This window comes from Oncorhynchus nerka, linkage group LG17 (assembly GCF_034236695.1).
Source record: "Oncorhynchus nerka isolate Pitt River linkage group LG17, Oner_Uvic_2.0, whole genome shotgun sequence".
In the NCBI taxonomy this organism is placed as follows: Eukaryota; Metazoa; Chordata; class Actinopteri; order Salmoniformes; family Salmonidae; genus Oncorhynchus; species Oncorhynchus nerka.
This window is the reverse complement of record NC_088412.1, coordinates 10,954,045-10,981,240: the sequence shown is the minus strand read 5'-3', so window position 1 is coordinate 10,981,240 and position 27,196 is coordinate 10,954,045. Positions and strand designations below refer to the sequence as shown.

The following is a 27,196-nucleotide window of genomic DNA, read 5'->3' as shown; positions in this document are numbered from 1 at the left end:
TTAAGGTGAACGCACCAATTTGTAAGTCGCTCTGGATAAGAGCGTCTGCTAAATGACTTAAATGTAATGTAATGTAAATGTATTGATACAACGAATGAGGTCATCATGACATTTTCCCTCCTCTATGTCACTGTCTGTATGCAGTATACTGCATTAGAATTTTTTTTTAATCCATATGTTCAAGAAAATTGAGAATGACGCATTAAATACGAAAATATATATTTTGATATTGATAAAATATTCATTTTATGGATAAAATATGAATGGTATTGATCATTTGCTGATTGATCAATGACTTAATCACTTCACTTTAATCCTGCAAAACGCAAAACCCATCTTACGTCTGCCAGGCAAGCCAGGGTTACGAGCAACACCCACATCAGCAGAGTCGCTTTCATATCAGCTGAAGTGGGACACAATCCAGGATATTTTATGGGAGTTTGTCCTCAGGTGACGACCTCCTTTATGTCTCTTAGCAAAGTCGATTCGGAAACACTGCCTTGTCCAGCGGTTTAATGGCTTGGCCTCTGTGTAGTCTAGGCAACCTCTGCATGGCAACCACTTCTCTGTCCATAGTGACGATGTCAACCATCTTAGCTGCTCCCCTCGCCTAAACCTTGGAGAGGTTGTCGGGCGGGTCGAAGGCGAGAATGAGGCCGACAAGGAGGACGCCATGGTAGATGGCCTCCTGGAATTTGTTGGTTCCTCAGTGGGCTACGAAGGCCCGGGTCTTGGGGTGTCTCAAGAGGTCCTTCTGGAGGAGTCAGTCCACCAGGCAGGTGTTGTTACACACAGAGTTCACCAGGCGGGTGTTGTTAGTCAAGGAGTTCACCAGGCGGGTGTTGTTAGTCAAGGAGTTCACCAGGCGGGTGTTGTTAGTCAAGGAGTTCACCAGGCGGGTGTTGTTAGTCAAGGAGTTCACCAGGCGGGTGTTGTTAGTCAAGGAGTTCACCAGGCAGGTGTTGTTACACAAGGAGTTCACCAGGCGGGTGTTGTTACACAAGGAGTTCACCAGGCAGGTGTTGTTAGTCAAGGAGTTCACCAGGCAGGTGTTGTTACACAAGGAGTTCACCAGGCGGGTGTTGTTAGTCAAGGAGTTCACCAGGCGGGTGTTGTTACACAAGGAGTTCACCAGGCGGGTGTTGTTACACAAGGAGTTCACCAGGCGGGTGTTGTTAGTCAAGGAGTTCACCAGGCAGGTGTTGTTAGTCAAGGAGTTCACCAGGCAGGTGTTGTTACACAAGGAGTTCACCAGGCGGGTGTTGTTAGTCAAGGAGTTCACCAGGCGGGTGTTGTTACACAAGGAGTTCACCAGGCGGGTGTTGTTACACAAGGAGTTCACCAGGCGGGTGTTGTTACACAAGGAGTTCACCAGGCGGGTGTTGTTAGTCAAGGAGTTCACCAGGCGGGTGTTGTTACACAAGGAGTTCACCAGGCAGGTGTTGTTAGTCAAGGAGTTCACCAGGCAGGTGTTGTTACACAAGGAGTTCACCAGGCGGGTGTTGTTAGTCAAGGAGTTCACCAGGCGGGTGTTGTTACACAAGGAGTTCACCAGGCGGGTGTTATTACACAAGGAGTTCACCAGGCGGGTGTTGTTAGTCAAGGAGTTCACCAGGCAGGTGTTGTTAGTCAAGGAGTTCACCAGGCAGGTGTTGTTACACAAGGAGTTCACCAGGCGGGGTTGTTAGTCAAGGAGTTCACCAGGCGGGTGTTGTTACACAAGGAGTTCACCAGGCGGGTGTTGTTACACAAGGAGTTCACCAGGCGGGTGTTGTTACACAAGGAGTTCACCAGGCGGGTGTTGTTAGTCAAGGAGTTCACCAGGCAGGTGTTGTTACACAAGGAGTTCACCAGGCGGGTGTTGTTAGTCAAGGAGTTCACCAGGCGGGTGTTGTTACTCAAGGAGTTCACCAGGCAGGTGTTGTTAGTCAAGGAGTTCACCAGGCAGGTGTTGTTACACAAGGAGTTCACCAGGCGGGTGTTGTTAGTCAAGGAGTTCACCAGGCGGGTGTTGTTGCACAAGGAGTTCACCAGGCGGGTGTTGTTAGTCAAGGAGTTCACCAGGCCGGTGTTGTTACACAAGGAGTTCACCAGGCGGGTGTTGTTAGTCAAGGAGTTCACCAGGCGGGTGTTGTTAGTCAAGGAGTTCACCAGGCAGGTGTTGTTAGTCAAGGAGTTCACCAGGCGGGTGTTGTTAGTCAAGGAGTTCACCAGGCGGGTGTTGTTAGTCAAGGAGTTCACCAGGCGGGTGTTGTTACACAAGGAGTTCACCAGGCGGGTGTGGTTACACAAGGAGTTCACCAGGCGGGTGTTGTTACACAAGGAGTTCACCAGGCAGGTGTTGTTACACAAGGAGTTCACCAGGCGGGTGTTGTTACACAAAGAGTTCACCAGCATGAGTCAGAAATCTGCTTCCTGGAAGGCGGCATTTGTAATCTACGTCAGGGCTGATGTAACGCTGGACCACCGGTTTGTACCAGGTTCTGTGATAAATGGAGTACAGTGCCTTCAGAAAGTATTCAGTGCCTTCGGGAAGTATTCAGTGCCTTCGGGAAGTATTCAGTGCCTTCGGGAAGTATTCAGTGCCTTCGGGAAGTATTCAGTGCCTTCGGGAAGTATTCAGTGCCTTCGGGAAGTATTCAGTGCCTTCAGAAAGTATTCAGTGCCTTCAGAAAGTATTCAGTGCCTTCAGAAAGTATTCAGTGCCTTCAGGAAGTATTCAGTGCCTTCAGGAAGTATTCAGTGCCTTCAGGAAGTATTCAGTGCCTTCAGGAAGTATTCAGTGCCTTCAGGAAGTATTCAGTGCCTTCAGGAAGTATTCAGTGCCTTCAGAAAGTATTCACACCCATTCACTTTTTCTACATTTTGTTGTTGGAGATGTTTGTCACTGGCCTACACACAATACCCCATAATATCAAAGTGTTTGATTTTTTTAACCATTTTTTTACAAATTAATGAAAAGTTGAAATGTCTTGGGTCAATAACTATTCAACCCCATTGTTATTTGCATTTATTTATTTAACCTTTCTTTAACTAGTCAAGTCAGTTAAGAACAAATTATTGTTTACAATGACGGCCTACCAAAAGGCAAAAGGCCTCCTGCGGGGACGGGGGCTGGGATTAAAAATGTAAAATAACATAAATATAGGACAAAACACACATCACGACAACAGAGACAACACAACACTACATAAAGAGAGACCTAAGACAACAACATAGCAAGGCAGCAACACATGACAACACAGCATGGTAGCAACACAACATGGTAGCAGCACAACATGACAACAACATGGCATTAACACAACATGGTAGCAGCACAAAACATGGTACAAACATTCTTGGGTAAGCCTAAATAAGTTCAGGAGTAAACATTTGCTTAACAAGTCACATAATACGTTGCATGGACTCACTCTGTATGCAATAATAGTGTTTAACATGATTTTTGAATAACTACTTCATATCTGTACCCAACACATACAGATAATTGTGAGGTCGATCAGTGAATTTCAAACACAGATTCAACCATAAAAACCAGGGAGGTTTTCTAGTGCCTCACAAAGAAAGGCTCCTATTGGTAGATGGGTAAACAATGAATATCACTTTGAGCATGATGGAAGTTACCAATTACGCTTTGGATGATGTATCAATACACCCAGTCACTACAAAGATACAGGAGTTGTTTACTCAGTTGCCAGAGACAAAGGAAACTGCTCAGGAATTTCACCATGAGGCCAATGGTGACTTTGAAATGATTACAGAGTTTAATGGCTGTGATAGGAGAAAACTGAGGATGGATCAACAACATTGTAGTTACTCCACAATACTAACCTAATTGACAGAGTGAAAAGAAGTATGCCGGTACAGAATAAAAATATTCCAAAACATGCATCCTCTTTGCAATAAGGCACTAAATTAAAACTGCAAAAAATGTGGCAAAGCAATTTACTTTTTGTCCTGAATACAAAAGTGTTATGTTTGGGGCAAATCTAAACACATGATTGAGTACCAAGCATAATGGTGGCTGCATCGCGATGGGTATGCTTGTAATTGTTAAGGACTGGGGAGTTTTTCAGGATAAAACATGTATGGAATGAAGTTAAGCACAGGCAAAATCCTAGAGGAAAACCTGGTCTGCTTTCCACGTGACGCTGGGAGATTTATGAACCTTTTCAGCACAACACAAGGCCAAATATACACTGGAGTTGTTTACCAAGAAGACAGTGAATTTTCCTGAGTGGCTGAGTTACAGTTACAGACCTAAAAATGGTTATCTAGCTATGATCAAAAACAAATTTGACAGAGCTTGAAGAATTTTGGGGAAAAAATGATGGGCAAATATTGTACAATCCAGGTGTGGAAAACTCTTAGAGACTTACCCAGAAATACTCAGAGCTGTAATCGCTGCCAAAGGTGATTCTAACATGTTTTTACTCAGTGGGTTGAATACTTATCTGATCAAGATATATATTTACAAATGTTGTTAGAATGTTTTTGTGTAAAAATAATTACAATTAAATCCATTTTGATCCCACTTTCTAGCACAACAAAATGTGGGAAAAATCAAGGGGTGTGAATACTTTCAGTGAGGACTAAGTCTCGAGAATGTAAGCTATGACTTTGGTGACTCTCCGGGGGAATGTCATCTTGTCTGTCAACTCTGTGGGTGTGAATGGGATGTAGGACAGAGGTGACAGGGCGATGACCAAATGAGCTTCACCTTGGATGGTCCATCTGACACTGTATACCAGAGGAAGATCGTCCCTCCACCAATCCCAGGATCCATAAAACTTCCATCCTGGTGAGAATGGATCAACTCGCTGTCTTCAAGGACCCGAGCAATCATTTCAGCCATGTTCTCGTGAAACCCGAAAAAGGACACTTGAGTGAAGCATGATTTTCAGATGTTTACTTAATATAAATTCACCATAGAAGTTTTAATGGAAGAGGCACCAGTGTTAAAGGATGGTGATGTAGGTGTAGTGTGGGGAATTCTACTTGATGTATTTCACTGGTCATCCCCAAAGCCAACACTTAGTTTGGCCACCTTTCCTTCCAGTTCTCTGCTGCCTATGACGTGAATGAATTGCAAAAATCACGGAAGCTGGAGACTTATATCTCCCTCTCTAACTTTAATAAGCATCAGCTGTCAGAGCAGCTTACAGATCATTGTACAATACCTGTACACAGCCCATCTGTAAATGGCACACCCAACTACCTCATCCCCATATTGTTATTTATTTTTTTGCTCTTTTGCACCCCAGTATCTCCACTTGCACATCATCATCTGCACATCCATCACTCCAACCTTACTACATTTAAATATCTTGCCATTTTAACTGATGACGGCCTCTCCTTTACATTGCATTTTCAACAACTTACAAAAAAATTGAAGCTGAAATTAAAATGTTATTTTAGGAATAAGGACTGTTTTTCTTTTGAAGCCAGAAGGAGGCTAGTAATCAGCTACATTTATGCCTTTACTAGACTATGTGGATATTTTATATATGAATGCTTCCACTCAGTGTTTGAGATCAATTGACACTCTTTACCATGGCACTTTGAGGTTTATTTTAAACTGCAAAACCCTTACGCACCACTGCACTTTGTATACCAGGGTTGGTTGGCCTTCTCTAGTCAAAAGGGCTTTTATGTACTCTGCGCCATCGTCTTGCAACGCCTTACAAAATACTTTTAAACTGGAAGAACTTGTCCCGATTGATGTTTTTAAATCACCGATGAAGGATTTTGAGGCTGATTGCCTGACCTGTCAATGTTTTTAATTTGCTGTTTTATACTCTTGTGAATTCAATGGTTTTTACTAGATTACTTGTAATTTTTCATGTTGTCTATCTGTAATTGTTTTTGTAATGACTTGGTGCTGCCTATCTTGGCCAGGGCGCTCTTGAAAAAGAGATTTGAACCTCAATGAGCCCTTCCTGGTTAAATAAAGGTTCAATTAAAAAATGTAAAAAACATTTGCACACACTGTACATAGATTTTTCTATTGTGTTATTGGCTGTATGTTTTGTTTATTCCATGTGTAACTCTGTGTTGTTTTTGTCGCACTGCTTTGCTTTATCTTGGCCAGGTCACAGTTGTAAATGAAAACTTGTTCTCAACTGGCTTACCTGGTTAAATAAAGGTGAAATAAAAATTGTTTTAAAAAATGTACCAGTGGTTTGACACTTGCACCACTGTGATGTCATGGCCTTTGGAATGAAGCTCTTCCATGACGACTCTCATGTTGACCCAGTGGCTTCCGTCCAATGGGTACACCAGGATTTTACCCCTATAGACACTATTGGACAGAGTGACGAGCAGTACGGCCAATGAGATCAGGGTTGGTTGATATATCCCCTCACCCATGGTGAATCGTTCACTGGAAACCTTAATAAAATACAAGGAAGTAGATGTCAATCAATCCCATTAATTAACTAGCTATCGGCTATAGTTTTGATCACATGCTATAACATCAGACATGTATAGGAATCAAATAATACAAATCTCTATTTGATCCTTTTTATACATTTGTTTTTGAGCTGTTAGTTCAATATTCAACTAATAGGTAACCTAATCTATGCTAACATATACTGTCATCCTGGTCCTATCCTAGATCACAATTTCATACTGGCTCATGCTTGGCGGGGTCGTGTTTTGGAGGAAGCATGGCTATCGACCTTTACCTCTCCCGAGTTAGTACGGGAGTTGCAGCGATGTTACAAGACTGTAACTACCAATTGGATATCACCAAAAAATATATTTAAAAAAAATGATTATACTGGGTCATATTCAGATAGACTCATAGTTGCGCAAGATCATATGATACATCTGGGTCAGACCTGGGTTCAAATACAATTTGATATAATTTCAAGTACTTTAGCTGTGAATAAGCTTTCATAGAGCTTTGCTGTGGGGATTAAACTGGTAGAAAAAGGTTCAAATCCGGCATTCCAAGCAGACTTAAGCAAACGCTCAAAAGTATTTGAAAGATTTCAAATAGTATCTGAACCCAGGTCTTATCTGGGGGAGGGTTTATGGTTATGCAACCAGCCATTATTCCATAGTATATTCTGACTGCTGAAAATCACATTAGGAAGCACAGAATGGGTTGCGGATAGGAGGAGCAGCTGGTCTGGTGGTCCCAGATCTGTTGTTACTGTTATGAAATGGGGGGGAAGGTCAGTGTTAGGACACACACACACACACTACCCAGGATACTCTTGCACACTCCATCCCCAGGTGGCAGCAAACGGGGTCTAGGTGCTAAGCCAAGACTTGATAAGCACATTTGGTGCAGCCAATGAAGCTGATCAGTCAGAGTGTCAGCTTGGAGAGCTTGAGGCTGTTGGTTGGTTTGGTGGACGTGAGGCTGCTGATTGGTTTGGTGGACGTCAGGCTGCTGATTGGTTTGGTGGACGTGAGGCTGTTGGTTGGTTTGGTGGACGTGAGGCTGCTGATTGGTTTTGGTGGACGTGAGGTTGCTGGTTGGTTTGGTGGACGTGAGGTTGCTGGTTGGTTTGGTGGACGTGAGGCTGCTGGTTGGTTTGGTGGACGTGAGGCTGCTGGTTGGTTTGGTGGACGTGAGGTTGCTGGTTGGTTTGGTGGACGTGAGGCTGCTGGTTGGTTTGGTGGACGTGAGGCTGCTGGTTGGTTTGGTGGACGTGAGGTTGCTGGTTGGTTTGGTGGACGTGAGGCTGCTGATTGGTTTGGTGGACGTGAGGCTGCTGATTGGTTTGGTGGACGTGAGGCTGCTGGTTGGTTTTGGTGGACGTGAGGTTGCTGGTTGGTTTTGGTGGATGTGAGGCTGCTGGTTGGTTTGGAATCTTTAGTTTGGCCTGTTTGTAGTTCGACATAGCGGTCGAGACAGGGCACATGTGCCTCCAAAGCGGTCCTCAAACGTTGATTGGTTTCATAAATGCAGACATTCATTCAGGTTACAGACCATGTTACTAGGCCTAGGACCCCTAGACAAAGCGAGTGCAACAATATCAGCAGGCTAGTCGTTGGTTTCGTAACAGTGCAGTCTTGTCAAGCCTGTTTGTTTGGTTTGACAATCACCATCGGCGTTGTCATGGCAACACCAACCGATCTGGAACCAAGCTATGTATCAACTCCTACTGCTCATACATCCTAAGAAATTGTTTGATAAATCACACAGGACATAGCCTGAAATCCATCACCTTTTTTTTGTGTGCTAACATTCTACTCCTTGTACTCTTGTGTCATTGTTTGGCATGACAAGACAGACTGGATTTCTCCAGGCTACGCAGACCACTCATGTCATAAAATGAATTGGGACTGTATGAGTATGAGATGAATATGTAGACCATCACATTAGGTTATGTTTCATTAGATAGACCTCGAAAAGTGTGTTGAATAAAGCCACCCCCCCCACGACACTCTTTCATAAACACAGGCAGCACGTTAGTTAAATTGGACCTGCGATGATGTAATATTGTCACCACATGGCAAATGAGCACAGAGGATTAAAAATTGAGAGATCACAACACGCCTCAATAATAAGAACCTGCGAATGTTCAAACCAATCATCCATTCAGCGTGTTGTTGAGTAGCCTACTTTACGACATCACTTTAAATTCATAACATTGGCAGAGGGTGGCAGCACACTTCATATATTTTCTCAGTTTGTGACATTCAGTTTAGGGGACATGCATGATGTTACCATGTTGTTCATTTCTAGTTTAGGGGACATGCATGATGTTACCATGTTGATCATTTCTAGTTTAGGGGACATGCATGATGTTACCATGATGTTCATTTCTAGTTTAGGGGACATGCATGATGTTACCATGATGTTCATTTCTAGTTTAGGGGACATGCATAATGTTACCATGATGTTCATTTCTAGTTTAGGGGACATGCATAATGTTAACCATGTTGTTAATTAAAGTCTATCCATCATCACAAAACATCTCTTTACCGAACACGGTCAATTCAAAGCATCTTCCTCAGCCGACAGCAGTCAGACACTGCTCTATCTAACACAAACACCTCCGGATCATTTGTTTCATCATTATTGTAATAAATTGTAGCTAAGAATAGTAGCGGCATTAGCCAGTTGACAGTAAAGTCCTTCAGATCATTTCATGTGGTGTGGTCCGCTTTTAAAGCTAGACATTATTTGTTTTACATGGATAATATATATAGTTTTAAACAACGGAATCCTTCAAGATGACGTCCCTTGGTGAGGTGGGGCTGCTGAGATTCCGGTTGGGAATGGTCTGATGCTGGAAGAAAGGTTGGAGGAAGATCCCAAGAGTACCGGCTATACAGCCTACTGCAAAGATCCACAGGAACAGACGATCCAATACCATCGCCACGTACTTCCAGTCCTCAATCACCTGGAGAACACAGGGTCAGAAAAGGAGAGAGAGAACGGTCTAGAGAAGAGACTCAAATGTCTGGGGGAGTAAAGCAGTATGATCACCCACATCCATCCACCCACCCACCCACCCACATCCATCCATCCACCCACATCCATCCATCCACCCACTAACACATCCACTCACACATCCATCCACCCACCCACCCACCCACATCCATCCATCCACCCACCCACATCCATCCACTCACACATCCATCCATCCACCCATCCACCCACCCACTAACACATCCACTCACACACCCACATCCATCCACCCATCCACCCACCCACATCCATCCATCCATCCACCCACCCACCCACTAACACATCCACTCACCCACCCACATCCATCCACCCACCCACCCACCCACATCCATCCACCCACTTACACATCCACATCCATCCACCCACTTACACATCCACATCCATCCACCCACTTACACATCCACTCACACATCCATCCACCCACTTACACATCCACATCCATCCACCCACTTACACATCCACTCACACATCCATCCACCCACCCACCCACCCACACACCACTCACTCACTCACTCACTCACTCACTCACACATCCATCGCAGAACACGTGAAAAAAGAGAGAGGATGATCAACTGTACAAAATGCTGCAGAAGAAAGTTTAATATCAGAGCTGTAGCTCCGCCCACAGGTATTTTGTATTTATTAGGTATCCCCATTAGGTGTTGCCAAGGCAGCAGCTACTCTTCCTGGGGTTTATTATGGATCCCCATTAGGCGTTGCCAAGGCAGCAGCTACTCTTCCTGGGGTTTATTATGAATCCCCATTAGTTCCTGCCAAGGCAGAAGCTACTCTTCCTGGGGTTTATTATGGATCCACATTAGGCGTTGCCAAGGCAGCAGCTACTCTTTCCTGGGGTTTATTATGGATCCCCATTAGGCGTTGCCAAGGCAGCAGCTACTCTTACCTGGGGTCCAAAAACATTACGACACATACACACATAAAAACAAAAGACTGAAGAGCTTTGAAGGTCAATCTCCAGCTGGACAGAAGAAAAATGGTCCTTCCAGACAGATTTCAGTTTTTATGTTGGACAGAAAAGTAGCTTTTCCAACCTGCGATCTCGCTTACTTTTTTTACATTCTTACCATCTTATTGTGTTCTGATTTTCTGCATTTCTGATGTGATAGATACGATAAACCAATTTTTGCAGCAAACAAAAACAACCATTCAAATAAGACCAGATTGACTCACAGTCTTGTTGTCGTCGTCTCTAATCATGTAGTCAGCGACGTATCGCACCCCGTCCACAGCTTCCTGTAGGTCAGGACTGTGACTGATGTCAGAGCTGGAGCTGCCACACCACGGGCGACCAGACAGTTGCTCCGTGGGCAGGAACCCCTCTTGTGTCCTCACACTCCTGAATGAATGAATGAATAAATTAATTAATAAATTACACATTTTCTTTACATATGAGAGTGTCCTCACACTCCTGCATGAATTAATTAATTTCCATGAATAAATTATACATTTTCTTTACATGTCAAGGGAACCATCCGTTACAGTTTTTTCAAGAAAATGTACATACATTACAGTCAATTCATAATCTGTTGATTACATCTTCTGGTGATCACCTGACCACAATAAAATGAAAGAAAAATAAATAATAATGATAATGGTACATGATAGAAATAGTATAATTACCTTTTTCTGAGGTAGTAGGACCCAGGAGATAGGAGGAATGGCGAAGAGGAAGGAGAGGAGGCCACGCCAGGGTCAGGTCCAACCCACTCAGGTTTATCCATCCCTGGGCTAGCCTCCTTGGTCTTCTGGAGCGACTGCTGCCTCCTCTGACGGAGACGCTGTCTGGCTGAGTTGTTCTGGGGGTGCCTCATGCACAGCAGGGCAGGCAGCCAGTCCAGGAACAAAACTTTAACCCAGGGGGGCATGGTGTGTGTGCTGGGGGAACGGTGATGGACGTTCAGAACACACACACTGGTGACGATGGAGAAGGTTACGAGAACCATGGTGAACATCAGGTATTTACCTAGCAGATCAGAGAGAAGAGTGTGAAGAAGCATCTCATTTAAAAATGTCGTTATGCAATGTTGTTTTTCCGGATAAAAATGTTGAACTTGACCTTTCTTTTAATTTACACTCTACATTCAACAGTCAAATAATATTTTCTCAGATAAGTTGGATAAAAAAAAAATAATTAAGTACTATTTTTGCAGCCCTACTTAACACTAAGCTTATGCATGAGCCATCACATAATGGTGATGGAGAAGGTCACCAGCACCATGGTGAATATCAGGACCTGTTGCACAAAGCAGAAGTGCTGATCTAGGATCAGATCCCCACTGGCAATATAATCTTATTCATTATAATCTAAAAAAGGTCAAACTGATTCCAGATCAGCACTCCTACTAAATCCTTAACCCTTGGTTAATACTGGCCCTGGCACAGAGCTTACCGATCAGGGGCACGTCCAGCGAGGTTGGCGGTACGATCTTAGATATCAGCAACAGGAACACAGTGAGGGCCAACAGTACAGAGACACACAGACTGATCTTCTCTCCACAGTCACTGGGCAGGTAGAAGACCAACACAGCCAGAGAGGTGATGAGGACACAGGGGATAATCAGATTTATGGTGTAGAACAACGGCTTCCTGGAAATAAATTGAATTGAGCAGAATTGAATTGAATCTTATCTGAGGTACAAATAATACCTCAACAAGCTGTGGCCTATGATTCCAGATGACAGCACATGAAAGCATGAATGAAAACAAGTATTTCCAAAGTGGTCCTCGATTGTAAAAAATAATAACATCTTATGACAAGGACTAGAAAAAGTAACACAACTAATATATTGTAAACAGTTGAAGAATAAGATTTTTAAAAATGGCACTATATATTCATTCCTTTTGATCAGGAAGTCGTAGGTCACATCCACGTAGATGGGCTCTGAGCTGGAGAAAGTACGTCTCCCGGGTAAAGCCAAGATGTCCCACTCTCCACTGGGCGTGAAGTCATCCATACTGGCCACACCTGTCCTGAGGACCAGATCCACCTGATTTGATTGGATTTAGATTTGACAATTAAAATACATCGTCTGAAACAATACACACACGTAACAGGTTACAGGATCTAAGGCATTTGACGACAGTTCCTACTTCGCAGTAGGGTCGTCTGAAAAAGCTATTATTATAAAAATTTGGGGCAGAAATGCCTTCTTGAACATGTGAACATTCATACGCCTTAATAATAAACTTGTTGGGGTCTATAAATATGAATAAATAAACTGATGAGACTAGTTCAGCCAAAGAGAAGCATTGAGCTATACAGTGAGAAGTAAAGGATCCTTCCTGAATGAGCTCATTCGTAGCTCATTCACAGCGGAAACAGTACAGCATAGTATTTTTTGTGTGCCCCACAAATGCACATGTAAAAAAACAAATGAATGTTGCCTTCAATACAAAATTTCACTTGCCAATTCGGGCAGCCATAATGCACATTCCTCCAAATAGTCTTACAGTATTTGGGGAAAAAAAAATGTGATCTCTGGTTAAAGATTGAACTTTGACGTCCGTTCAAGTATTCCGTTACTCATGCATGTAGTGAACACAATATAGTAGCCATAACTAGGAAAACCAAAGGCTGGGCCTAATATAGTATATAAGAGGTCATACAATAAGTTTTGTAGTGATTCCCATGTTGTTGATGTAAACAATATTTGTTGGTCTGTACATTTGCTTAATTTCTTCTTCTTGGGATTATTGTGTGTATTAGTATTTTGTGCTGTTAGACATTCACATCCTGGAGCTAGAAACACAAGCTGCACCTGCTTTAAAACCTCTTTGGGCTGAGATCCCGCAAACGGGATCGATATGACAACAGCCAGTGAAGGTGCAGGGCGCCAAATTCAAACAACATAAATCTCATAATTAAAATTCCTCAAACATACAAGTATTTCACACCATTTTAAAAATACACTTCTCGTTAATCCCACCACAGTGTCCGATTTCAAATAGGCTTTACGGTGAAAGCACCACAAACGATTACAATACTTATTTTCCACCATAATTTGCAAATAAATTCATTAAAAATCCTACAATGTGATTTTCTGGATTTTTTTTCTCATTTTGTCTGTCATAGTTGAAGTGTACCTATGATGAAAATTACAGGTCTCTCTCATCTTTTTAAGTGGGGGAACTTGCACAATTGGTGGCTGACTAAATACTTTTTTGCCCCGCTGTATGTTAGGTCAGAGCCAAGTCACAGAAAAACACAGCCATTTTTCCAGCCAAAGAGAGGAGTCACAAAAACCAGAAATAGAAAGAGAATTAATATACATGGAACTTTAGATACCCTTCTCCTTAATGCAACCGCTGTGTCAGATTTTTTTTTTTACTTTACAGAAAAAGCACACCATGCAAAAATCTGAGTACGGAGCTCAGAGACCAAAACAACCCAAACAGATATTCGCCATGTTGGAGTCAACAGAAGTCAGAAATAGCATTATAAATATTCCCTTACCTTCGATGATCTTCATCAGAATGCACTCCCAGGAATCCCAGTTCCACAATAAATGTTTGATTTGTTCCATAAAGTTAATCTTTATGTCCAAATACCTCCTTTTGTTAGCGCGTTCAGTTCACCAATCCAAATTCATGACGCACGAGCAAACGGAAAGTCAAAAAGTTCCATTACAGCCCGTAGAAACATGTCAAACGAAGTATAGAATCAATCTTTAGGATGTTTTTAACATACATTTTCAATAATGTTCCAACCGGAGAATTCCTTTGTCTGTAGAAAAGCACTGGAACGCGAGCTAACTTTTACGTGAACGAGCGTCACGAGCTCATGGCACTCTGCCAGACACCTGGCTCAAACAGCCCTTATGAGCCCCCACTTCACAGTCGAAGCATCAAACAAGGTTCTAAAGACTGTTGACATCTAGTGGAAGCCTTAGGAAGTGCAACATGACCAATATCCCACTGTATCTTCAATAGAGAATGAGTTGAAAAACAACAAACCTCAGATTTCTCACTTCCTGGTTGGAATTTTTCTCAGTTTTTTGCCTGCCATAAGAGTTCTGTTATACTCACAGACATCATTCAAACAGTTTTAGAAACTGCAGAGTGTTTTCTATCCAAATATACTAATAATATGCATATCTTAGCTTCTGGAACTGAGTAGCAGGCAGTTTACTCTGGGCACCTTATTCATCCAAGCTACTCAATACTGCCCCCAGCCATATTAACATCTGCTAATCTGTGTACGCAACAAATAAACTTCGATTTTTACTTAACACTTCTTTTCTTAAAAATGCATTGATGGTTCAGGGCTTGTAAGTAAGCATTTCACTGTATTCGGCGCATGTGACAAATACATTTTGATTTGATGGGTGGGTGGGGTTAAGGTTTAAGAGGGTGTGAACGATGCTGAATGGGCGTAATCAAAGAAGAGCTCTCTAGGAAGGGTACAAATCTCAGCAAAATCTTTCAAAGGGCATTTTCTTCTACATGTGTTTCACCTTTTAAAGCAGCATAACTTGCCCATGTTTCTTCCAACCACATTGCATGATATACCATTTCTACGCCTCAATAGAGAAATCCAGACATATTCAATATAGCTAAAAATGTGTATCATTTTAAGTACGAGTGGTCCCAGGAATCAAACCCAATATCCAGGCGTTGCAAGCGCTATGCTCTACCAACTGAGCTACAGAGGACCACATTATCAAGGATAAAGCACAATACATTTCCATGTATTACCTCAGTGTGGTCATAGGTCCACGAGCGGAACTTCAGGGTGCAGTTCTGTTGGTCGAATGGGAAGTGTTTGACCTCGATCTTGCAGGCACTCTTATAGATAGCTGGTGGGAGCCAGAAGATGGTGCCGTTGGACAGGACGATGGCGTTGGTGAAGACCGTCACCTCATAGATACCATCAGCACTACAGTTGGAGGGAGGACACGTCAGTGAGATTTTAGGCTCTCAGAATAACAGCGTTGAATATCTTTTGACTTTGTCTGTGAATTCCCAGCAGCACCATACAATTGACTACACAATCATTTTCTTTAAAGCACATGCTTTTCCCGGAGGGTTTGATACTAACTTGTTGTACAGTACAATATCTGGGAGCCATATATGACGGGACGGAATGCGGAGCTTGTCAATCCCATCAAAGTCTGAGGGCTCCCATGACAACCTGTAATCAACCCAATTCTACGACGAGAAGGATGGTTATTAGACGTAGCAAGAGGTAAAACACTCACCTTCACCATAATGTTGTGTTCAATAATGACAGCGCGTTACATACTGTATGTATTCTGGACAGATGAGCGTTTTTCTCACCTGTGTTAGCCAGACATTGGTGATCATAATTTGTTCCCTGTCATGCTACAAAGGGAAGACATATTGTTAAATATGTATCAAACTTTTATGAATTCCATGACGTTTTGTAATTTCTATATAAACTCAAATGAAAATAAAAGAACTGAACGGTCACCCCACTGATACAATGGAATAACAAAACAAAACAGTAAAGTGCAATAGAATCCAATCCAATCAACCCACCACACTGATCAGTTGTGCCAGGGAGACCTGCAGTTGGATGGTAACTGGTTCAAACCGGTTACTGGCCGGTCGTATCAGCTTGTTGTAACGCTCTCTACTCAGTAGCCACTTCAGCAACCTCTCCTCGGACTCCGCACATAGACCGCCTGGAAATAAAGACAGCAATGAGGAAGTGGAGTGTCAGTTTACTTTCTGAATTGGAGTGTCAGTTTACTTTCTGAATTGGAGTGTCAGTTTACTTTCTGAATTAGAGTGGTGTCAGTTTACTTTCTGAATTGGAGTGTCAGTTTACTTTCTGAATTGGGAGTGTCAGTTTACTTTCTGAATTGGGAGTGTCAGTTTACTTTCTGAATTGGAGTGTCAGTTTACTTTCTGATTTGGAGTGTTAGTTTACTTTCTGAATTGACAATGTACAATAGATGCCCTGTGAAAAGGTGAGGTGTGAAGATATAGGTCAAATATGTTTCATTGCATATACAAATGGGTAACCTGTATGAGTCTGAGGTGTGACCTGGAAATCTGTTTTTTGTTGCATATCCCGACTCCCCCTGTGACACCCTCGGAGAGTGGGGTCAGAGCTAGTGATCAGCTATTATTGACGGCGACCCTGGAGAAATGAGTGTGAAGTGCCTTGCCCAAGGGCAGATCGACTGATTATTTTTCACCTTGCCGACTCTGGGATTCGAACTAGCAACATTTGGTTACTGGCACAACACTCTAAACTACCTGCCGTTCTATATACTATATATAGTAGTATATTAGTTCTGACTTAAAATAATATGTGGACAACTACAAATACCAAGGTGTCTAGCTAGACTGTAAACTCTCCTTCCAGACTCATATTAAACATCTCCAATCCAAAATTAAATCTAGAATCGGCTTTCTATTTCGCAACAAAGCCTCCTTCACTCATGCCGCTCCTCCGCTCTCTCCACTGGCTTCCAGTTGAAGCTCGCATCCGCTACAAGACCATGGTGCTTGCCTACGGAGCTGTGAGGGGAACGGCACCTCAGTACCTCTAGGCTCTGATCAGGCCCTACACCCAAACAAGGGCACTGCGTTCATCCACCTCTGGCCTGCTCGCCTCCCTACCACTGAGGAAGTACAGTTCCCGCTCAGCCCAGTCAAAACTGTTCGCTGCTCTGGCCCCCCAATGGTGGAACAAACTCCCTCACGACGCCAGGACAGCGGAGTCAATCACCACCTTCCGGAGACACCTGAAACCCCACCTCTTTAAGGAATACCTAGGATAGGATAAAGTAATCCCTCTCACCCCCCTTAAAAGATTTAGATGCACTACTGTTCCACTGGATGTCATAAGGTGAATGCACCAATTTGTAAGTCACTCTGGATAAGAGCGTCTGCTAAATGACTTAAATGTAAAATGTAAATGTAAACATACCCTCGTAAAACTGACTATCCTACCGATCCTCGACTTCGGCGATGTAATTTACAAAATAGCCTCCAACCCTTTACTCAGCAAACTGGGTGCAGTCTATCACAGTGCCATCCGTTTTATCACTAAAGCACCTTATACCACCCACCACTGCGACTTGTATGCTCTAATCGGCTGGCCCTCGCTACATATTCGTCGCCAGACCCACTGGCTCCAGGTCATCTACAAGTCTTTGCTAGGTAAAGCTCCGCCTTATCTCAGCTCACTGGTCACGATAACAACACCCACTTTTCTATTATTTTGCAAACACGGTATTTCTACTTGCACATCATCATCTGCACATCTATTACTTCAGTGTTAATTTGCTCAACTGTAATTACTTCGCTACTACGGCCTATTTATTGCCTTACCTCCTCACTCCATTTGCACACACTGTTTATAGACTTTCTCTATTGGGGTTATTGACTGTACATTTCTTTATTCCGTGTGTAACTCTGTGTTGTTGTTTGTGTCGCACTGCTTTGCTTTATCTTGGCCAGGTCGCAGTTGTAAATGAGAACTTGTTCACAACTAGCCTACCTGGTTAAATAAAGGTGAAATAAAATACAAATACAAATACAAAATGAGGATACAGTGCATTTGGAAAGTATTCAGACCCCTTGACTTATTCCACATTTTGTTATGTTACAACCTTATTCTAAAATGGATTTAAAAAATACCCAATAATGTAAACGTTTTTAGAAATGTTTACAAATCTATTAAAAATAAAAAACTGAAATATCACATTTACATTAGTATTCAGACCCTTTACTCAGTACTTTGTTGAAGCATCTTTGGCAGCGATTACAGCCTTGAGACTTCTTGGGTATGAAGCTACAAGCTTGGCACACCTGTATTTGGGGAGTTTCTGCCATTCTTCTCTGCAGATCCTCTCAAAGTCTGTCAGATTGGATGAGGAGCGTCGCTGCACAGCTATTTTCAGGTCTCTCCAGAGATGTTCGGGTTCAAGTCTGGGATCTGGCTGGGCCAATCAAGGACATTTAGAGACTTGTCCCAAAGACCCTCCTGAGCTGTCTTGGCTGTGTTTTTAGATTCGTTGTCCTGTTTTTAAGGTGAACCTTCGCCCCAGTCTGAAGCCCAGAGCCCTCTGGAGCAAGTTTTCATCAAGGATCTCTCTGTACTTTGCTCCGTTCATCTTTCCCTAAATCCTGACTATTCCCTGCCCCTGAAAAACATCCCCACAGCATGATGCTGCCACCACCATGCTTCACTGTAGGGATGGTGCCAGGTTTCCTCCAGACGTGATGCTTGGCATTCAGGACAAAGAGTTCAATCTTGGTTTCATCAGACCAGAGAATCTAAGTTCCTTTAGGTGCCTTTTGGCAAACTTCAAGCGGGCTGTCATGTGCCTTTTACTGGAGGCACGGCTTCCGTCTGGCCACTCTATCATAAAGGCCTGATTGGTGGAGTGCTGCAGATGGTTGTCCTTTGGGAATGTTCTTCCATCTCTACAGAGGAACTCTGTCAGAGTGACCATCTGGTTCTTGGTCACTTCTTCCATTTAAGAATAATGGAGGCCACTGTGTTCTTGGGGAACTTCAATGCCGCAGAAATGTTTTGGTAACCTTCCCGATCTGTACCTCGACACAATACTTTCTCGGAGCAAAAGGACTGAATTCTTATGTAAATAAGGTATTTCTGTCATTTATTTTGAATACATTTGACCTTTTCATTACGGGGTATTGTGTGTAGATTGATGAGGGAAAGTTTGTAACGTAACAAAATGTGGAAAAAGTCAAGGGGTCTTGAATACATTCAGAATGTATAGGAAGAGGATATATTATGGAAATGCATCCTATTCCCAATAAATAAACCAATAATCTGTTTTGTATTTATTAAGGATCCCCATTTGTTCCTGCCAAGGCAGCAACTACTCTTCCTGGGGTCCAAACACATTAAGGCACTTATATTACACATAAAACAGTACATTATATAACATTATTACACTACTACTCTTCCTGGGGTTTATTATGGATCACCATTAGTTCCTACCAAGGCAGCAGCTACTCTTCCTGGGGTTTATTACGGATCACCATTCGTTCCTACCAAGGCAGAAGCTACTCTTCCTGGGGTCCAAACACATTAAGGCACTTATATTACACATAAAACAGTACATTATATAACATTATTACACTACTACATATCTACAATTCAAAATGTATACCACCATACAATGTTATTTCAATATTTCCAAATTCCCTAACGTACCCAGAACAATCTAAAATCCCAACCTCTCCTCTGAGTCTGCACCTAAACCATCAGGGAAGATAATATTTCAAACGGACAATTCCCACGAGACAATAACCACTATTCAGTGTAGATCGATTCTAGCCTGGTTCCAGATGTGTTCCTGTTTGTGCCGTCTTGCCATCTCCTATAGTTTGTGTGCATATCCGTGTCTGTACCTGCGTGTCTCTCTTCAGTCCCCCCCGCTGTTCCATAAGGGTTGGTATGGTAACCACAGAGGTAAACAGATCTGGGACCAGGTTACATCAACTATGTGTTAATATAAATAGATGAAATAACATATCTGTAAACTTACCTTGGATGAGGAAACAAAAGCAGAGGCAGACAGTCCTCATCATAGCGAAGGCTTAGACAGGCGATCCCCACACAAATGATGTGGACTGTGAAGTACTGTAAGGTTCAACGGACCAGAATTATTATTATTTTTTAAATCAACCCAATCAAAATTGAGTAAAAAAAACTTTTATTCTAAAGAATAAGGATCGATTTACAGTTTCAGATGAAAATGTATTAAGTTTTAGTATTAACGATAACGGAAACCCAATCGGTATTGCAGACCTCAAAATCCTGTGATCAGTGATCAGACAGTTAAAAATATTAGATGGGTTCTATTAGCCGCAAGGGGCCGTTTCAAATTCACTGACCTGACAGTTCTGGGTTGCATATTAATGTGAGAATCAGACGTCCATATCCAGCATAAACTTATCCCAGAAACAATACAATATTATACAAACCAAAAAAAAATCATTTGATTATAGACCATTTTAAAATCATAATGCATTCAACGCACAATGTGTCATGAAACTACCAAATACAAAATCAAATCATGTTTTATTTGTCACAGACACATGTTTAGCAGATGTTATTGCGGGTGTAGCTAAATGCTTGTGTTTCTAGCTCCGACAGTGCAGTAATATCTAACAATTTCACAACAACACACAATCTAAAGTAAAGGAATTAAGAATATATAAATATTTGCGAGCAATGTCAGAGCGGCATAGACTAAAGATACGGTAGAAAAGATTCCAATGCTACTTTCTTAAGTCCAGATATTTGGGGGCCTAAACCAGAACCTTTGTTGTCACGACCTGGCCAGTCAGTATTCAGGCTGTATCACAACCGGACGTGATTGGGAGTCCCATAGGGCAGTGCACAATTGGCCCAGCGTCGTCCAGGTTTGACTGGTGTAGGCCGTCATTGTAGATCATTTTTTTCTTCACTGACTTTCCTACTTAAATAAAAGGTTAAATTTATTAAAAAATAAAACAAATATTAAGATCAGCAGTGTGGCCATAATGTTCCAGATCTGTTGTTTCCTCCTATAAGCTGGTCCCAGACCTGTTGTCTCCTATAGCCTGGTCCCAGATGTGTTTGTGCTCTTGTCATGACAATGAGTTGGCTTGATATCAGACTCCCATAAGTCCGAGTTTGCATGATATCAGACTCCCATGGATCTGACAACTATAAACACTCAGAACCGATGAACTGACAACTAGCAATCCATCCCTTGTTCTTTTTAGACCATTTATTTTCCTTAACAGATGCAGACTCTGCATCTCTCTTCCCCAAAGCTCATTATGGTGGCTGGATGTTAGTCTATATCAGTGTTTCCCCAATCCTGGGGAACCAAAAGGGTGTACTGTACATGTTTAAGGAGCAAAAGAAGATTTGGGATAGATGCCAGTGTTTCCCAATGGCATCTACGAGTTAATCTAATAATCTATAGCGTTAATTTACAAAGTACAATCTGTAATATGGTCAGCTGGTACTTTATGTGATTTGAGCACAAGTGCAACTTTAAATCAGCCCCCCGTGGCTGTGAAGGAATACTACAAGCAATATATTTTTTTGAAGTAAGTAATTGACTACAAACCCCAACCTGACTGAAGCCATTCGCTACTTATCCTCGTGAAGTGACACCGTAACGTATTTCAGTAAAGTTTTTTTTGTTTGTTTGTTTTTTTGCATTGGTAGCCTACCCTTCACGAAACATGCACAGCCAATACTAAAACTAGTTTATTGACGTGACAGTTGTCTCCCACTCCACCCCAACAAAAGAAATGAAAGTAACAAAAAAACAAAAAACAAATCACCAACAAATAATCTTAAAATTCTTTATTCATAAACTTGATGCAAGTTTATAAATTACTGTACATGGTCAAAATTCGTTTTGAAATGGAAAAAAAAATAAAAAATGAACACAAACCAAAAGCATGCCCAACGGTGCAAAACTTGACAATCTGTCCACCATTTGCTGACGAGCAGAAAATGAATTCACAATTAGTCTAGATAAGAGAAGATAACTGAACTTTTTTTTAAATGAAAAACACTGGTCCAGTCACAGAGAAGCATGGAAACCTATTAACCTATTCATCACAGAATGAACTGACTGAACTGACTGACTACCCCAAAGTGATTGAGCTCCTAAACCCTGACCAGAGATTTGGGCCCTGTCCAGAAACAGACTACCTACCCCCCTAGATCGGAAAGGATTGGGCACGTGTAAGCAATTACGGCAACATATCCACCTATCCTATCATATTGCTTAACCTCTATCAAATTGTAATCAAGGTAAAGAGTATCCAACGTCAAGAGTAGTAGAGCTGATCTAGGATCAGGTCCCTCCTGTCCACAGTCATAATTATCTATGAAGAGGAATGATCCTAGATCTGCCACTCCTGCTAAAGACACTTAATACATACAGCCTCAGTTCTCCACAAGTCCGTGTCTGGGGGTAGGAAAGGGGGCTAGGGGGTGTAATCTGGACAGGGGGGTGTAATCTGGACAGGATCTGGGTATCCGCAGGGTTCTAGAGACATGCTAAAATGTTCTACTGAGTTGACCCTAAGTTACTTTAAATGGATTCATCATGTGAAGTGAAGTTATAATCGTATTCTAACAATCAATTCTGTGCAGAAGTTAACGGGACAAGCCTTTGTCTTATCTCAAATGGCACCCTATTCCCTACGTAGTGCACTACTTTAGACCAGAGCCCTGGTCAACAGTAGTGCACTATGTAGGGAATAAAATTGTGCCATTTAAGACAGAACCTCTGTCATCTGGAGTTAAGTAGATGTAGTACAGAATTTAAAAACACCCCCCCCCCAACCCCCCTACCTGTCGACCCCTAGAAATACAACAACATGTGGCTAACATCTCCATTTTCCACATTTCTCCAGAAAATGGGCACCCGCATGCTCAACGGTCGTAGATTTAACAAATGGTTGAAACTCCCTCCAGCAATGTAAATCCATGACATGAAGTATGCAAGTCGTACACTTTGGGATGAAGGTGGAGAAGGGAGACACAGCCTGTGTGATTCAGACTGGAAACATCATTCAGACCGCTATCAATAAGGAATAGAAGAGTTGATTTAGAAATAAAAATGTTTCCCCCTGATTCAGAACAGGTGAGGTTCTTGAAGGACTTGATTTGTTATTTTAGGTATATATTGACCACTGAGGCACATCCTTGCCATTTTGTGCAAATATATATTTAACATTACATATGAGATATTTAAAAGACCTCTTGCACTATCAAAAAAAACCATAGTAGCCTAGCCTGCATATATGTATTAGTTAAGAGGCTAAAAGACAAACATACAGCAGATGCCCATAATGTTTTTGATACCAGTCAAAGCATGGGGGTGGACATGCAGAAAGGGCCCTGGGTGTCCCCAGACGCTATTCCCTATATAGTGCACTACTTTTGACCAGGGCCCTATTCCCTATATGGGGCTCTGATCAAAATGATAGGGAATAGGTTGCTATTTGGGTAAACAGTTTGTTTACCCGAGTTTCATTCAGTTCAAAACTGCTTTTGCAGAAAGGGTGAGACACCCCATAGAACAAAACACAAGAGTGCATCCCAAATGGCACCCTATTTCCCCATTGGCCCTGGTCAAACGAAGTGCACCCTATTCCCCATTGGCCCTGGTCAAAAGTAGTGCGCCCTATTCTCAATTGGCCCTGGTCAAAAGCAGTGCACCCTATATCCTATTGGCCCTGGTAAAAATAAGTGCGCCCTATTCCCTGGTCAAAAGAAGTGTGCCCTATTCCCTATTGGCCCTGGTCAAAAGAAGTGCGTCCTATTCCCTATTGGCCCTGTTCAAAATAAGTGCGTCCTATTCCCTATTGGCCCTGGTCAAAAGTAGTGCACTCCATAGGGTGCCATTTGGGAGACATATTATAGTTGCACTGCAGATGTGTTCCATGAGAAACGCGAAACAAACAAAAAACAAGGGGGAAGTAACGTCATTCCAAAACTTCCACATCAGTTCATAAGAGCAATTTATACTTACACAGTATAATACAGTAATCCTTCTTATTAGTACACAAAACAAAAAAAACAAAAATGAGATATTTAGCCCAACATTCTTGGTATACAAGGTGAAAAACAAAGAACCTCCCCATACACTGTTTATATGTTCAGCCAAGCCTTGTATTCTACCTCCCAAACGGCAGCTTATTCCTCACATAGTGAACTACTTTTGTTTGACCTAAGCCCTACTAAAAAAAAGTAGTTTACTATATAAAGGAAATAGGGGTGTCATCTGGGACATGCATAAGATGTTATTACATTACCAGGACAAGGAAGATCCCCCTCCAAATAGTGAACTGTGTTTCAACTTAGGAAGCTATAGAATTTAGAATATGTTACCCTCTTCCTGGAGATCTACCGTCCTGTAGGTTCAGTCCAACCCTCTTCCTGGAGATCTACCGTCCTGTAGGTTCAGTCCAACCCTCTTCCTGGAGATCTACCATCCTGTAGGTTCAGTCCAACCCTCTTCCTGGAGATCTACCATCCTGTAGGTTCAGTCCAACCCTCTTCCTGGAGATCTACCGTCCTGTAGGTTCAGCCCAACCCTCTTCCTGGAGATCTACCGTCCTGTAGGTTCTGTCCAACCCTCTTCCTGGAGATCTACCGTCCTGTAGGTTCTGTCCAACCCTCTTCCTGGAGATCTACCGTCCTGTGGGTTTTCAGTCCAACCCTCTTTCTGGAGATCTACCGTCCTGTAGGTTCAGTCCAACCCTCTTCCTGGAGATCTACCGTCCTGTGGGTTTTCAGCCCAACCCTCTTCCTGGAGATCTACCGTCCTGTAGGTTCTGTCCAACCCTCTTCCTGGAGATCTACCGTCCTGTAGGTTCTGTCCAACCCTCTTCTTGGAGATCTACCGTCCTGTGGGTTTTCAGTCCAACCCTCTTTCTGGAGATCTACCGTCCTGTAGGTTCAGTCCAACCCTCTTCCTGGAGATCTACCGTCCTGTGGGTTTTCAGTCCAACCCCAATTTAAAACACACCTGATTCTACTAATTAACTGCTCAACAAGACTGTAACTAGATGAATCAGAACCAAAAAATTATGGTTGGACTAAAAACCTACAGGTCAGTAGATCTCCAGGCAGAGGGTTGGACTGAAAACCCACAGGACAGTAGATCTCCAGTTAGAGGGTTGAACTGAAACCCCACAGGACAGTAGATCTCCAGTTAGAGGGTTGGACTGAAACCCCACAGGACAGTAGATCTCCAGTTAGAGGGTTGGGCTGAAAACCTACAGGACAGTAGATCTCCAGGCAGAGGGTTGGGCTGCCTTGCTATAGCCCAATGAAAACACTGTCCTGTAATAATAACATGATCGATTGAAAACATACAATTGTGTAAGTCTCACAAATGCTTCAACCTCCAATGAAAGCTGACTATAGTAAACTGACTACTAACTAGTAACTGAAGGAGGGTGTTTGTCTGAGGGAGAGGTAAAAAATTAAAAATCAGAGCTTTACTTTACAAGTTTGGTGCAGGAATGGATAAGAGTGAACGGTACATAGCCACAGCATCTTTCATCCCTCTACGTCTCATGTGTGTTGTGCCACGGAAGCCTCGTACACTACGCTCTAGCACGGTTGGTCCCAGGTATGTTTTGTGCGGTCTTGCCAAGTCCTGTGGCATTTTGGAAAGAACGCACAAAACAGATCTGGAACCACCGGCGTCTTTAAATGCAAGTACAACAAGTGGTCGCCATGTCATGAGCAGACCCACCAACCACCAAATAAAAACACTGGATTGTTATCTACTCATAAAGGCCTCTTAATGTTAGCATGGCGCTAACCACTCTCTACAGGGTTGCGTTAGCTCTGCTAATGCTAACTTCAGATGGCTATACCTTTAACGGTGCAAGTCGAAGAACTGCGCGCTGTGAAAGCGAACGAGAAGGTATATTAACCTCAGTGTCGGTTGGGAGGAACAAAACTATCCTAGTTTGCATTCCTTACTAATAAAACAAGAGGGTCATAATGCTTATACAACACCTAGATCCAAAATGGCACCCAATTCCCTATATAGTGCACTATGAAGAGAATACAGTGCCATGTCAGACACAACACCTAGATCCAAAATGGAATCCCATTCCCTATATAGTGCACTATGAAGAGAATACAGTGCCATGTCAGACACAACACCTAGATCCAAAATGGCACCCCATTCCCAAGATACTGCAATATTTTAGACCAGGGACCAATAGAGCTCTTGTCAAAAAAGTAGTGCACTATGTAGGGAATAGGGTGCCTTTTGGGACAGACACAAAACCTTCTGGCCTCACACCAGAGACATCCTCCTGCATTCTGAGACATCAGTCTGTGGCCGGTAAGCACACCTGTCCTGCCCCCCCAATGTTATATTTAAGACAGGTACATGGATTTACAAAATGACAGGTGGAGCCCAGTTCAACTATAGTACATGAATAATATTCAGGCTGGGTGTGGTGACTGGGGATCAATAGCTGCATGCTACAGGACAGCAAGGAGATGGTATTGAGTGATTCCCTATATCAGGACTGCCCAACCCTCTTCCAGGAGATCTACAGTCCTGTGGGTTTTCAGCCCAACCCTCTTCCAGGAGATCTACAGTCCTGTGGGTTTTCAGTCCAACCCACTTCCAGGAGATCTACAGTCCTGTGGGTTTTCAGTCCAACCCACTTCCTGGAGATCTACAGTCCTGTAGGTTTTCAGCCCAACCCACTTCCTGGAGATCTACAGTCCTGTAGGTTTTCAGCCCAACCCACTTCCAGGAGATCTACAGTCCTGTAGGTTTTCAGCCCAACCCACTTCCAGGAGATCTACAGTCCTGTGGGTTTTCAGCCCAACCCACTTCCAGGAGATCTACTGTCCTGTAGGTTTTCAGCCCAACCCACTTCCTGGAGATCTACAGTCCTGTAGGTTTTCAGCCCAACCCACTTCCAGGAGATCTACAGTCCTGTGGGTTTTCAGCCCAACCCACTTCCTGGAGATCTACAGTCCTGTGGGTTTTCAGCCCAACCCACCTCCTGGAAATCTACTGTCCTGTAGGTTTTCAGCCCAACCCACCTCCTGGAGATCTACTGTCCTGTAGGTTTTCTACAGTCCTGTGGAAGTGGGTTGGGCTGAAAACCTACAGGACAGTAGATCTCCAGGAAGTGGGTTGGGCTGAAAACCTACAGGACAGTAGATCTCCAGGAAGTGGGTTGGGCAGCCCTGGGCTACATAGTTGACTGCTTTTGCCCAACCATTTATCT

General features: G+C 42.8%; 1 protein-coding gene and 1 pseudogene across 1 annotated transcript; both read right to left on the bottom strand.

The window, feature by feature from the left end:
* Positions 1-4,529: 4,529 nt before the first annotated feature.
* Positions 4,530-6,448, bottom strand: LOC135561319 (UDP-glucuronosyltransferase 2A2-like; annotated as a pseudogene).
* Positions 6,449-8,562: 2,114 nt separating this feature from the next.
* On the bottom strand, positions 8,563-16,111 carry LOC115118561 (neuronal acetylcholine receptor subunit beta-4-like). The gene is made up of 9 exons (XM_029647212.2): positions 15,950-16,111; positions 15,728-15,772; positions 15,489-15,598; positions 15,146-15,326; positions 12,277-12,438; positions 11,841-12,033; positions 11,072-11,414; positions 10,622-10,787; positions 8,563-9,362 (listed from the first exon to the last, which is right to left on the bottom strand). The coding sequence occupies exons 2-9, from the start codon at positions 15,752-15,754 to the stop codon at positions 9,171-9,173; spliced, it is 1,374 nt and encodes a 457-aa protein (XP_029503072.2). The 5' UTR covers positions 15,755-15,772; positions 15,950-16,111; the 3' UTR covers positions 8,563-9,170.
* Between the last annotated feature and the right edge of the window lie 11,085 nt (positions 16,112-27,196).